The following is a 13,560-nucleotide window of genomic DNA, read 5'->3' as shown; positions in this document are numbered from 1 at the left end:
CAGTCTCCTGCATGGGTTTTCTAAACGGAGATGATGCCAGGTGCTGCTGCCCTCATTAGCCAGAACCCCAGACCCCCGGGGGACGTTAGGCTGAGGCTATCTAGGTGTCGTACAATATATTCCAGGCTTTTAAAAATGTTTCCATTTAAAGTATCAGTTTAAATGATAAAAGCAATGACGTTGTGTAAAATATACTGGGGGTGCCCCCAAAATGTATACACATTTTAAGAGATGTGTATACATTTTTTCGGCACCCTCTGTACAAGCAATTCAGAAATGGCTATAACAGACACACACTTCAAAAATTAAAAGAGATTTTCTTGCCTTGCCACTTTCCAGTAGAGGAGAAAAATGTCAGAGTCCTTTTTGTTTCATGTGTTCAAAAAGCATAGAAATTATTTAGTAAACATCAGTAAACTACCACGAAGAAGAAAAATCCTATCACTCATTTTAATCTCATTTGGATTGTTTTTAAATAGGTTTTTAGATTTTGCTATTGATGGAAAACCTTATCAATCATCAAAATCAGGCTTTCAATTAAATTCCACGGGCACGTCTTGGGAACATCCTATCACATGGCAGTGCGTGCACGCTGGGCTAGTTTGAATGTTGACTTTGCTGCTTACCAGCTGTGGGACTTGAGGTGAATTACTGAAATCTCCTGAGCTTCACTTACTTCAGCTAAGAAAATGGGGCTATTATCTACCAGGTAGTGTAATTTTCAGAATTAAATGAAATCAAATACAGCACTCCTAGCTCGGTGGGCAAGTAAATAAGAAAGGACACAGTAAATGTATAAATGTGAGTTTCCTTCCTCTATGTACAAGGCTTTATACTGGAGGAGGGCCACAAGGGGGGAGGGGGTGAAGAGGGAGGGAGAAGCACATTAGTTATTACAGACACATGATTCAGTAAGCAGTGTCAGAGAAGTTAGTAACTATCCCATCCTCTGTATTCCCCTAGAGATGTCTTCATATGTGACCTGGCATCAAAGGCTGCATTTCAGATTCTCAAAGATACACAACAGTGCTACGGAAGCTGAGGTAGCAGCATACAATTGCTTTTTGGCAAGGCACTAAATTTGACTGTTTTAGGAAGTATAAGACTTTTATGTGAAATGATTTAAACAATCAAGAAGTTTCTAAAACCTTGTTTCTGTTATTAGGCCACAAAAAAAAAACACATTTCCAGCTAACAGTTTGTGCACATATACTTTAATATTTAGGCTTGGGTGAAATCATCTTAAGTGACAGACATTAAAATATGTTTGGGGAGACAATCTAACAATTGCACAATCCAATACAAAATTTTAATATCTAAGCAATATAACTGTGTTTTAGAGTCTGAAAGTTCTCCTTAGCTGAACTTTAACAACCAGGCCAGTACATCTAAGCTTTTAAATGTTAACATGTTGGTATTTTTTAAAAGGCACGTTGAGGTTCTCATATCAAAGATATAACACTTTATATTCTATGAGCAGAACATTTTTGGCGAGTGACTTTCACATGGGTTATAAGATTCTCTACATGCCTTTATACAATACATTTTGCAGCTCTAAATCTTATACGTGAATACTCTGGACAATTGTCTTGCGCTCTGGGCTAGGGCCAAGGGCATAGCAGCCAAGACCCTCCCAGGCTTGCTGACCTAATTGGACAGTTTGTTAAACAACAGGAAATGCAACCAGGCTTCTCTCTCTCTTGCATGTCAATGTAGTACACAGTGCTAACAGCCAAAGGTTGTTCAATTTAATCCCAATATTTTAAATCAAAATTCAGTGTTCTTTGACCAGAACGTACTCCCTCTACATCGGAAAGCCTCCCGCTTGTTGGAATTTTAAAAACACAAAAGTTGTCATTGTAAAGAACAAATTGTTTAAAATACAAAACTCATCCTTTACATATTGATATGATAAATGTCAACAAGCATTCAAAAATTTAGAGTTAATTCACTGGTGACAGCTGTCACAAAATTAACCACACTGGTTTCAACTGGATCATTATTCGACTTCACAAATTAGAGACCTTGTCCAGCTTGGTTGGGTTTTCACACCTCACTGCTAGCACCTGCTGTCTGGGAGACCACCACTCAGCACCAAAAGAAATCACCAGCCCCTCCCTGAGAGTTTTAAGTCGTTGTGGAACTCTGCAGGGGACAACAGCCTTGAATTCTGGGTTGGAGTTTAAATGAAAAGTATTTAACACTTTAAAACTGGAAAACAAGTCCAGACAATGTTAGAAATGGTCCTATCTGAAGGCACAAAGAATAAAGTTGGCACGTGGCTGATAAATCCAGGCATCTATAAATACAATTTAAAACAATAAAAAAGTATAAATATCTGTGCATTATTTTCCTCCAGTGCTCTAGTTATTGCTGAAAACACCTTCTAGTTCCACTTGGTAACTTGACTGCTGGAATCTTCTGATGCTTAAGAAGACACAACAAGGTCATCTGAATCATCAAAAAGGTAATTGAAAGGGCATTGTTGCCTGAAATTCTATCGAGTTGCCTGAAAATTGAAATAATGTAAGGCAGAATTTCTTAAAATGTTCAGGTAGTTTCAAACCTAAACAGAATGTCCTGCTAACATGCAGATACTAATTACCAAACACGTGCAAAAGAAATACATGGAGAGGAGAAACTCACAGAAAGTGCTGTTTTGCTATTAAAAGTGTTAAGCTTTCCCTCTTTCTCAGCTGTGATGTAGGAGACACACAGCCTAACCAGAGCAGCTGAACTCCTAGGAATGATTGTGCGATGACTGAGGAGACATAAATTTCTTGCCTATTAATAGTTTTCCACTGTGAGAAGTCCACATACATTGGCAAGCAAACGTGGTCTCAGGTTTTCCTTGTCCCAGGGCCGGAATGCCTCAAGGGACCAGGACGGGGGTCACACCATACATTCTGTTTACAGTGGGCACAAATACACGTCTGATTTTTTTCTTTTTTAGCGTATTAAATCCAGAATGTTCCTAAGAAGGCATTCACTGAGCATAAAAGGTCCCAGCATCACAATAATAACTCACGACTGCGTTAACAGAGACCCAATCAGGACACATGCAAAAACCACAGGCCTTAACTAGAAGGAGGATGCAGGCCTTTCCGACAAAACAGAACAAAACCCTGCTGGGTTCTGTCCAGAGGTCTCAACCCTCACATACACCTACCCACCCTGCACCCTCCCCTAGCACGTTACATACGCACAAGCTTTCTGGACACCTGAGGTTACTTTTTACACCAAGTGATACAGACTTTCAAGTAGATGACAGGATGGCCACTGCCAGGGTTTCTCGCAGCGGGATGTGAGGTCAGACGACTTAGGTTTGGGGGTGGGGTGTAGGAAAGCGCAACCACCTCTTCCGTGACAGCCCAGCTGGGAAGTGACTACAGGTGAGGCCTGGTGCAGAGGCCCCTGGCCCCGCCGCTCAGATGAAGTGGATCCAGCTCTCTTCGCACTCCCCGCGGGGCATGTGCAGTGCGTGGTTGCGGCACGTGAGGCTGTAGTCACGGCCTTCGTTGTTGTCCCAGTACTCGGCGCCGGCCACTCGGTAGCGCAGCGCGAAGTACACGCAGGAGCCAAGCGCCAGTACGTAGGGCGGCACTGGGAAGCCAAAGGCGAAGACGTCCTCGGTGCCCTCGGAACCTGCCGGCCCCCGCCACTTCGCCACGGCCTCGTGGGTGCTGCGCCAGTTGGAGAAGGTATAGCGCACAGCCACCTGCTTCTCGAAGGCCACGTTGCGCACGCGCACCGTGCCGCTGATGCCCAGGTCTGAGCAGGTGACGCGCTCCAGGCACACGAGCTGCCGCGCCAGGCGCTCACCGAAGTCGGCGGCCTCGATGGGTGGCAGGAAGTCGGGCACCAGGCACTGAAGGGTGAACTCTAGGTCCTGGCCGCTGCAACATAGATCCGAGTTGATGGCTAGCCGCGATAGCACGTGCAGTGGCACCGACGGGTCGTCGCCGGCGTTGAACACCTTGACCTGTGTCAGCTCCAGGCCCAGCGCGTCGGCGAAGCGCACGCGATGCTGCTGGCTCCAGCCCGGTCGGCAAGCAGCTCGCGGAGCGCCGGTGGCCTTCTGGCGGCGTTCGGGAGAGCTGGGCAGCGAGCGCGCCCGCCGCTGGATGATGGGCCGCAGGCGGGGATCGCAGCCTGACGGCGCGGGCGGTGGCGGCGGCGCGTGGCCCGGGCTTGCAGGGGGCCGGCAGAGCCGCGGCTCCCGAGCTGCACCACTGTCCAGGTCCGAGAGGCAACTGAGGCTCCGCGGTGCGGGCTTCCGGGGCCCCAGAGCGGGGGGCTGGACCGCGGAGCCCAAGCCGCTAAACATAGCCCAACTGGCCGTCGGGCGGTGGGAAGAGGGCGGAACGGACGGGCAGCCTCCCCACCCGGCGTCCGCTACCTCCGCGTCCCAGGCGGTGCTCAGAAGCGTCCAAGTGTCCGCCGCAACTGCAGCCTGCAGGGAACCCTTGGGGCCCCCTGCGCCCAATCCCTCACCCCTCGAGTCTTCCCCCAGGTCTTCTGCTTCTTGCAGCGAAAAAAAAAGCTTGTTTCCCAAGAGATGAGTGCTATCTCCGGTGCAAGCTTTCCGGGGACACTCTCCGGGAGCGCAGGGTGGCGCCTCCTTCTGCTTCCTTAGAGGTTCTTAGGGGAAGCCTGCGTTCCTGGAGCGGCCCCTCCCACCTTCCCTGTCGGCTGCGTTACTTACAAGGCTATAACTCGTCTCGCTGCAACTTCCTGGCGAGCCTCCGCCCCTCCCCTCGTGACGCGGCCCGCGCGAGGGCTCCCGCCAGCCCCAGCGCAGTCCCGGAGCCCCGCGGAGCTGCGCGCCGCCGCCGCGCCGCCCCCTCCGGCGCCCCTGCCGCAGCGCGCCGCAGTCTGGCCTCCCGGCCTGAGCTCCGGGAAGGAAGGCTGGCGGCCTGGTCACGTGTCCTCCGCGATCGCGAAACAGGTCTGATCAATTTCTGTCCGCGTCTGCCTGGCCCCGCGCCTATCGATCGTATATCTGCGTCTGCACAAACCGAGGACAAGGAAAATGCATGCTGCGGGTCCTTGGATTTCTGGGTTACTGGGGGCAAGGGAAGGGGGAGGGGAGGCAAAAACTGGCCTTTTCAGGAGCTGGTCCCTAGGCTCGTTTTAAGCCTCTAGGCTGGCCAGCACTTTGGGCGCAGACACTGCAACCCGGACCCTCGGCGGGACCCGGGGAGCCTCGCTACGCAGAGAACGGTCTTGTCCACACATCACCCACAATGCTTTGCCGCCCGGGACGACGAGCCAATTCCCATGGGGGTGGAGGGGGGCGGTACTGCTGCTGTCAGTTCCTTGGCGTCGTGCCAAAGAGGAAGGTGTGGTGAGGAGTTAATATTTTATGATGGATGATGCAGCTGCCCTTAATCCGCCTCTGGCGCTTGTGAAGCATTTTTGTAGCCGGAATCTCAGACTTAGCTTTGTTCCAGGGCGAACCATCAGGGAAACCGGTGCTTGTTTTCTGCATCCTCAGGACCCCACAGGCGTGCATCTCATGTCACTGGCTTTGTGAAGTGAAAAGATGGAAGTTCACTTTTTAGGGACGAGTTTGGGGCCAGAAATTCTAGAGGGTTCCTTTTTACTGTCTAGAGGGACAAAGCAGAAAGAAAACCAAACTAATGCAAGAGGGTTGGTAAAGAACATTCTGTATATCTAAAATGAATCAACTGTTGATTGTGGTATAATTCATTAATTTTGGGAGCCCATATGAGATTTTTATTACCATCATTTGTAAACTGACTACAAAGGCATAAACGCCTATTGGGAAAAGCAATGCAGCCAAGTTTCAGGAATTAAATACAAATCTGTAATTCCCTCTCTTTCTCATTTTATAGAAGCAGGGGCTATTACCAAAGTATTCTTTTGAATTAGGGCAGTTTTAGTAGGTCACTCAAAATAAGAGGGAGTATCAACACTGTGTGGCACCCGTCAACAAAATTTCACAAGGAAATAAGATGACATATATTAATATATTGATAATCTTTTAATAGGTTGATGTGACAGTGAAGTGAAAGGGAGCTTCCCCAATGGAGTTTAAGTTCCTTGAGAGCAGGGAATGGGCACGATCCTGCTAGTTTTCAGGCATTCCTCTATTCGTGAATGAATGAATGATTGGACATGGGAGTTTTGGAGTAACACCTGACCTTTATTAACCCTCACAAGTTTCCTCAACCTGTTAGTTCCAGGGAGTGTATGTGTGTGTGTATGAATCCAGTCACAGCATTTATAGTAGTATGATCTTGCATCCAACATCCACTGTGAAAAACAAGAAAAAAAATTAAACTGTAAACATAAGGCAATATCCCCACCAATATTTTAATACTATGTGAATATTTAAAACCAAACAAGTGAAAACCAGCCCAATACTGGTGGTAGGACCATGTGCCACCAATACTCACTGCTTGCTTTGTTCGCATATACACTAAAATCGGACCCATACAGACATTAGCACAGCCCTAGGGAAGGATCACTTGCAAATTCACACAGTTGTGAAGTGTTCAGTATTTAGAAACAAATTCGAAGATACAGAGAACAAACTGATGCTCAATAGATGGGAGGGGCATGGGGGAGGGTGGGTGAAAAAGGTGAAGGGTATTAAGAAGTGCAAACTGCCAGTTATAAAATTAGTCACGGGACTGTAAAGTACAGCATAAGGAATATAGTCAACAATATCTTAATAAATATTTATGGTGCCAGATGGGCACTAGACTTACGGTGGTGATCACTTCGTAAGGTATATAAATGTCTAATCGCTACGTTGTACATCTGAAACTAATATAATATTGTATGTCCACTAGAATTTAAAATGAATTTTAAAAAATACTTACTGACAGAGTTCTGTTGCTTCTAGTTCCGGTGGTGAGGAGCCCTTTCCAAATAGAAGAAGAATAAAGAAGTCACTTCCCCAGCTGTCATCATCTTCCCACAGATTGAGCAAGAATATTTCAAGCATTACAAAAAAGGTGATGTGAACTCTGAAGGAGAATCCTACTTAGATGTGTTCTGTTGTTTTTTGTTTGTTTGTTTGTTTGTTCCTTGTATGTGTTCATGGTATTTATTTCTACATGTCTGTTTTTCAGACAGTCCATCGAATCATAGATGACGATCAGCCATGTGATTTTTTTCAAGAAAGGGAATAGGGTGAATGAGTCTCATCAGAAAAGCAAGTAGTTTTCATGCAATTTCTTTGTCTTGTGAAATCGTATTGCCTCAGTCCTCCACATTGACCGTGTGTGGTTGGAAAATGAAATAATGTCTGTGAATAAGAACTATACACTTCTATTTTTCACCTAGCAGAAGTGAGTGGGCAAATGGTTTTAAACATAAATAGGTGGTAAATGTTCCAGAGGTCATAATTCTGGCACTGTTAGCAGAGTCTACAATTTTGGGTAAGCTCTTTAATCATCTTTTGATGCTAGCGTCCCTTTATATAAAAGGGATACTAATTTCTGTGGATGCACACTGACACCTAGAGACAAACAAAAGTTTTAACACTGATCGTTATGAGTTCTAAATAACGGCGGTTCCCGCATCCATTTCTTCGTCATTCAGTGAGCACATGTTATGATATTGGCAATGATTTAATAGCCTCCATAGTTATGAATTAAGAGGTAACACGTTTTCAAATAATTGCTTAGTGTGGTGAAAACCTCTGGATAAGTGAACCTCTGAGGTTTCCAAAAAGCATATTTACCATTTATTCCTTTTATCCCATCTGACTTATGTTACTGAGAAGTATTATTGATCTTACTGAAATGCTATGTACTTGGCAAATAAATTGAAAAGAAAATATTTTCAACTCAGATATGAGATCCTGCCTCGGAATAAATTACCTCAGAAAAAATTAGGTGCTCTATTAGTAATGGCCACACAGTATTCAGTCTTTTTCTTTACCCTTCTCAAGATTAACCCTATTTTTTTCATTCATACTGTGTCAAAAGACACCATAGGATTTTATTTCTACTCTTTTAAATACAGGGTTCTTATGTCTGTCCCCAACTTGAAAACACTTTAGTAAGCTTTTGGATCAAGGCACAGGTTATATATGCTACACTTTTTCCTATTAAGATTTTAGTTGGCTCGGACTCACCACTGATTAGTGATTAAGTTCTATAAAACTTGGGTTTTACATGCTGTTTACACTTCATCTAAAATAAGCATATAAAAGAAAGCCGTGGAGGTCGCTCATCAATGTCAGTAAACACTGCTCATCAGTAACAGAACAGACTGAGTTCTCTGACAGATTGTTTCCAAACTCATGGTCTAAAATTGTAACATAAGCACTTTAAAAAATACTAGTGTTTTTCCTCAATGCTAATATTTGATATAAAATAGAATCTATGCATTGGCTTCCGGCATCTGTATTATATTAGGTTTCTTAAGTAGAGGATTGTGTGGAAGATGGTTGGTTCTGGAGCTTGTTTTGTCCGCAGTCCTCACTCTGCCAGGAGTATAGAGGCCTCACCCTTTCCTGTAGTCACTACCATGTTCCTCCAAAAATAAACCGGATCTTATATAAATTTTTGCTCCAAAAGACGCATTAGGGCTTATGTTCAGGGATGTCATCCTGAAAAATCGTGCTAGGGCTTATTTCCGGGGGGACACGGTAGGGGATTGTACAACTAATCGCTTGTTTAATCGTAGGCAGACCTGTCTTTGTCATGACACCGAGAATCCGCTTTATTTCTCACAGCGCTATGAATGCTGGCCCATCTTGGAACAAAGCGCCACGTTCTTATTCTTCTGGAAAAAGGCAGAGCAGACCCCAGGACCGCCCTGTTTCTTCCCAGCGGAAAAGCATCCGTGTAGGTGTCTCCCCAGCTGCTGACGATGAACTTGAGGAAAGCATTTCCCCAACAGGAAAAGCCGACCGGAGTCCAGCGGGTTCCAGGTGTCAGGGGGCCTCCGGGAACAAGTTGTTTCTTGACTTTCAGTCAATGAAACTCATCACAGAGGACGCGGATGGGGACAGTGCCAGCGATCTCTCTGACTCGGAGCGCGTTCCCATCCCCCCTTCTCCCCTCACGCCTCCCGAGCTCCATCTTCGCGCGGAAGAAATCGACCCGGTTTCCTTCGATCTGCACCCAGACCCGGGCCATGCGAGGCGGGACTACTATTACCCCGACTTCCTTCCACCGCCTTTCCACTCCTGGGACCTGCGGGACATGGCTGTGCTTCTGAACGCCGAGCGCAGAGCCGGGGCCGTGCCGCGCACAGGGGGCCTTCTGGGCAAGTACATCCATAGGCTTGTTCAGCTCGAGTGGCTGCAGCTCCAAACCATCCAGGGCGAAAGGGGAAAGGGGGCCAGAGCAAAGGCGGCCGCCACGCCTGGGGCCGCAGGGGCTCTGAAAAGCCCCGGGAGAAGCAAGCTGGTGGCCAGTGCCCTGTCCAGGCCCCACCAGGAAGGGGCCCCCAAGTCAGGGCCTTCACGGAAGAAAGGCTTTCACCGCGAAGAAGGGCACCCGTCCTATTACACGTTTGAGACTCCGCCCCAGCCCCTCCACGCGCTAAGCGGTGGCAGACTGTGTCCTCAGAAGCTAACCCTGGACATGAGGACAGAGGATAAGAAAAAGAAGTCCGGGAGGGGTGGCAGGCTGCAGTGTTGGGACCTGTCTGGCAGTGACAGCAGCTCTAAGATGGAGAGCAATGGCAACATCCGAATTCCCAAGCAGTCAGCCTTGAGTCTGGACGCGGGGGACTGCTACAAGGCCTGCAAGACACAAGCATATGCAAACCTTAAGAAAAAGGGAAATGCACATAACTGTGGTCATGCCACCCTATCCAGTGAGAAGAAACTGAAAACAAACGGAGGGAAGCAAAGCACACATAAATTCAAATAACCTCTGAAGTGACGAGTTGGGGAGACCTGCAGACCCCTGAGTGGTGGAGGGTCTCCAGGAGTTACAATACTGTGAATTTTCAGGGGTTTCATGGTGACTGCCTTTCAGTAGCTGGTTGGTTCTTTAGTCCATCCCACCCCCACCAGGGTTCTTTTCAAAGCAAGGTGTCTTTCAACAAGCCTTGCCAGTCTGAAGCGAATGATAGCCCTTTAGATAAACATTAACCAGGGTCTGTGCCACATAAAGGAATAAAGTGACAACTCTCTGGGGAAAGTCAGCTAAAGTTCTGAAACAGCAGGCAGCCACGTAGAACCCTTCGGCTTTCATTGTATATAACTAGATGAAATATAGTATAGAATATACCGTTTTAAATGGTGTAGGATCCAAAACGTCCAAGATGGTGAGGGCTGTCAGCATCCTCACCAGAAACTGTTCAAGCAGCAGTTCTATCCGTTTCACCCCCAGAAGCATCTCCAGCTCTTCTCCAAGTTTAGGAGCATCTATTTTGAGCAAAGTCACTTTTCACGAAGCTGCTTGCCCCTTATAGACCACGCAATCCAGTGCTTTCATACATTTTTCTTGACATGAGTTAAAAAAAAAAAAGGCATTTTAAATTTAGAGCTGGTGGTGAGGTCCATTTTGGTGTTCTTTCAACTGAGGAGAAAAGAGTGCAGACTTTGTCCCGTTGGGGAGTCAGTGGGCATAAGCATGCTATTGCTGTTTGGTGGGGGGCTAAGTGTGAAATATTTGGCACCCTAAAATCTCTGGCATGTGCAGCTTCTCTGAAGGGGAGCCACAGGAAAACCACCTTTTGGAGTTTGTAAATGAAGGGCCTATAATAAGATAGGAACGCACGGAACCACTTTGCATGTCAACAGTATTTTGTCGCTGGAGCCTGCTGTCTGTAGTCAAGACAATGCTGTGCTCTAGTTTACAGGAGCAGCTATGTCATCTCGCTGAGGGCAGAAGGGAGGACGCAGTTCCAGACCAGGTGGATATGAATGAAGTTACCGAAGGTCTTCTTAGCATCCTCACTGGGCTTATGGTTTCCTAACTAAATTCTCAGTGAACTGCAGTTAGGCAACATCTAAGCGTCCCCGTAGTTATGCTGAGATTACGGTTGACATTATCGTGAATAACTTGAAAGCCTCTGCCTACTTCTTGCTGCACAGAATGTTTTAATGACTATAGCTCCTTTTATCCCTTTGAACGATTATTCTATTTTTTTTCACATACGTGTATCTATTTTTTCACGTTTGGGGCAAATGAAAAACTGGCCCTTTTCATTTGACAATATATAATAGCTTGCAGACTTTTCACTCAGTAGTCAACGTCATCCAAGCTGCTTTCCAAGTTAACAGCCAAAGACATGATATGTTTACAATTAAAATAATGGCCAAAAGTTAAATATAAAGATCCTGTTTTAAAATCTGATTTTAATCATATTATATAACATATACAATTTTTTTATGGTAATCTTTTTCTTCCAAGACTTTTTCCCCAGACTTTAGAGATTCCCTCTTGTATTCTTTCTCTGTCACACCACCCTACTGGAGAAAGCAAGCTCTAACACTAAGATCTCACACCTTTTTATGTGAAGGAAAGGTGTGTATCCAGGAGGCATTATTTCCTTAGTTCCCAATTACACCATAACTTCTGTACCCAGTGTCTGTATTGGATTTTGAAAGCATGCTGCTCCCCCGACTTGTCCTCTCTGCTCCCTGATGGCACCCCATGTGATTCTTGCCAGCCCTGCTCTTGGGACCAGACGGATCCGTCCTTTAGATACAGCTGGCACCTCGCTCCTGATTCTTTCCCTGCTTGGTTTTTATTCAGCTCCTTTGATGTTGCAGGGCCGATGACTCTATAAGCAGGTTCTATACACACCCGTACTCCTGATAGTAACACAGAAGGCTTCCCGCGGAGTTTCTGCCTGTCCCAGGAATGCATCTGTGTGGGTGCTTTTGGAGACCTTGCAGGTTGAGGCTGACGTGGTTTATTTTGCTTTGCCATATGTGTGTCTGAGCTGAAGACCATCAGGCTTAAGAAACTGTGAGGCCACGCCTCGGATGTTGCATTTGTTCCTTGCTCTTTGAATTGAAGCTGGTTGCTTAATTTGAGGAACAGTCATTAACGTCACATGGCAAGAGTTTTAAAAAGTGACTTTGCTGGCTTGCTTTTTTGCCTCCAAGTTGATGGTTTACTTTAACCAGTATCACTGTGATGGGATCAGAGCTGACAAAGGGTGTGAGTTCATTACTGAACTGAGCACACTTTTAATGTGATGGTTTCTGATGCACACATAACACAGCTTCATGTACTAAATGCCCCAGATACCGAGCTTGCCATTTTCAAGTAGACGACACTGGAAAGTCAGGTCATGAACTCTTTCAGTTCAAGTCTAAGCCACTGAGCGTCCTGCCATCCTAGTGTCATGAGTCACTGTGTTTCTAGGAAGTGCCTGTCATTTCTGGGGAGTTGTTTACATACAAGTTGCAGTTAAACCAATCAAAACAATCCAAAGTAAATAAATAAATAACCGGAAAGCTTAGAGGATGTAAGAAGAACTACTTCAGGATTAGAATCAGTTCATGGGAAAAGATTAAAAATGTACAAAGATGAACTACAAAAATATATCAGTATTATCTACAATTATTTAGGTTTAGATGATTTCTCAAAACTTTAATGACTAAACTGGTTGAAGGTTTGTAACTGACTTGAATGGGGTGGGATTGGTGGCCCCTGACAAAAAGATGGTGGAGAAGCTATCGTTGGTCTTATGATAGCTCTTAGCTAAAAGGAAGATCGTTTGTAACAATCCTTCGGCCTGTTAGATTAGTTGCCAGATGACCTAAGAATGCTACCTTACATGATAAAAATATTGCGTATTCTTTCCTTTATGTTCATTAACTTGATTAGTTACATAAAAATATAAAACTCTTGTGGTATTGTATTTCAAGGTAAGAGAGAGGCTATATTCGTTATTTATTTGTGTACCTGTACAGAACAGCATTCAACATGGCCTCGAAGTATTCAGCATGTATGTTATTTGCTGTTAAAGTAATTATTGTATGCTGATTTTGTATGTAATAAAATAGATACATGTAAGTCTTTGTGGATCCGGATTTTTCCTTCCTTGAGATCAATTAAACAGCCCACAAATACTGTCTGGACTTTTCTGGTATGGTTTTGCTTTGCTTTTTATGCAGTTCTCTTTCAGGGTTTGTCTTATTTCTCTCTGGTTATTTCTAAGAACTGCTGAAGAAGAAATTCTGTTCCAACTCCTTTCTTAATATTAAACACCATACCTGACAACAGTACTAGAGAAGCATTACTGGCTGCACATTTCTTGAGTCCCTCTTCCTCTTATCACGCCCTAAAGGTGATGAGTGGTTAGGAAAGCGGGATGGAAATTCAATAAAATGAAAGTAACATAATGTAAGTAACTGGTGCCTTCATTAGAAACCAGTAGTGTCTCTTTCTATGAAGCCACGTGGTTAGCAGATGGCAGTTTTGAGCAGCTACTGCTGCAAACATTCTGGAAGGCCCTTTGCGCCTCTTTCTAAACTCTTCTTCCTCTTTCTAAATGAGGAGGTGCGTTCTTTTGAGTCTACCAAATAGTGGCAGTTTAAAAAATAATTTTTGGGGTAGTAAACAATGAACTGAGTCAATTTTAAAAATCTCATTTATTCAATGA

At 45.3% G+C, this 13,560-nt stretch overlaps 2 protein-coding genes across 3 annotated transcripts; one reads left to right on the top strand and one right to left on the bottom strand.

Annotated features, from left to right (window-relative positions):
* Window positions 1-1,192: 1,192 nt before the first annotated feature.
* Window positions 1,193-4,708, bottom strand: PPP1R3D (protein phosphatase 1 regulatory subunit 3D). The gene has a single exon (XM_019757162.3). It carries the CDS (start codon window positions 4,325-4,327, stop codon window positions 3,428-3,430), a length of 900 nt encoding a protein of 299 aa, XP_019612721.1. The 5' UTR covers window positions 4,328-4,708; the 3' UTR covers window positions 1,193-3,427.
* A 56-nt stretch (window positions 4,709-4,764) lies between these two features.
* FAM217B (family with sequence similarity 217 member B) lies at window positions 4,765-12,971 on the top strand. 2 transcript variants are annotated; one of them, XM_019757159.3, is made up of 4 exons: window positions 4,765-4,948; window positions 6,875-6,986; window positions 7,104-7,186; window positions 8,717-12,971. In XM_019757159.3, exon 4 carries the CDS (start codon window positions 8,721-8,723, stop codon window positions 9,861-9,863), a length of 1,143 nt encoding a protein of 380 aa, XP_019612718.3. In that variant the 5' UTR covers window positions 4,765-4,948; window positions 6,875-6,986; window positions 7,104-7,186; window positions 8,717-8,720; the 3' UTR covers window positions 9,864-12,971. The 2 variants fall into 2 exon arrangements, with proteins under 2 accessions (XP_019612718.3, XP_019612720.3); XM_019757161.3 differs by lacking the exon at window positions 7,104-7,186 and having other exon boundaries at window positions 4,809-4,948.
* The last annotated feature ends 589 nt before the right edge of the window (window positions 12,972-13,560 follow it).

The sequence above is a fragment of the Rhinolophus sinicus genome, chromosome 13 (assembly GCF_057876585.1).
Source record: "Rhinolophus sinicus isolate RSI-liver-muscle chromosome 13, RSI-T2T, whole genome shotgun sequence".
Lineage (NCBI taxonomy): Eukaryota > Metazoa > Chordata > Mammalia > Chiroptera > Rhinolophidae > Rhinolophus > Rhinolophus sinicus.
This window is presented reverse-complemented; position numbering and strand designations above follow the sequence as displayed.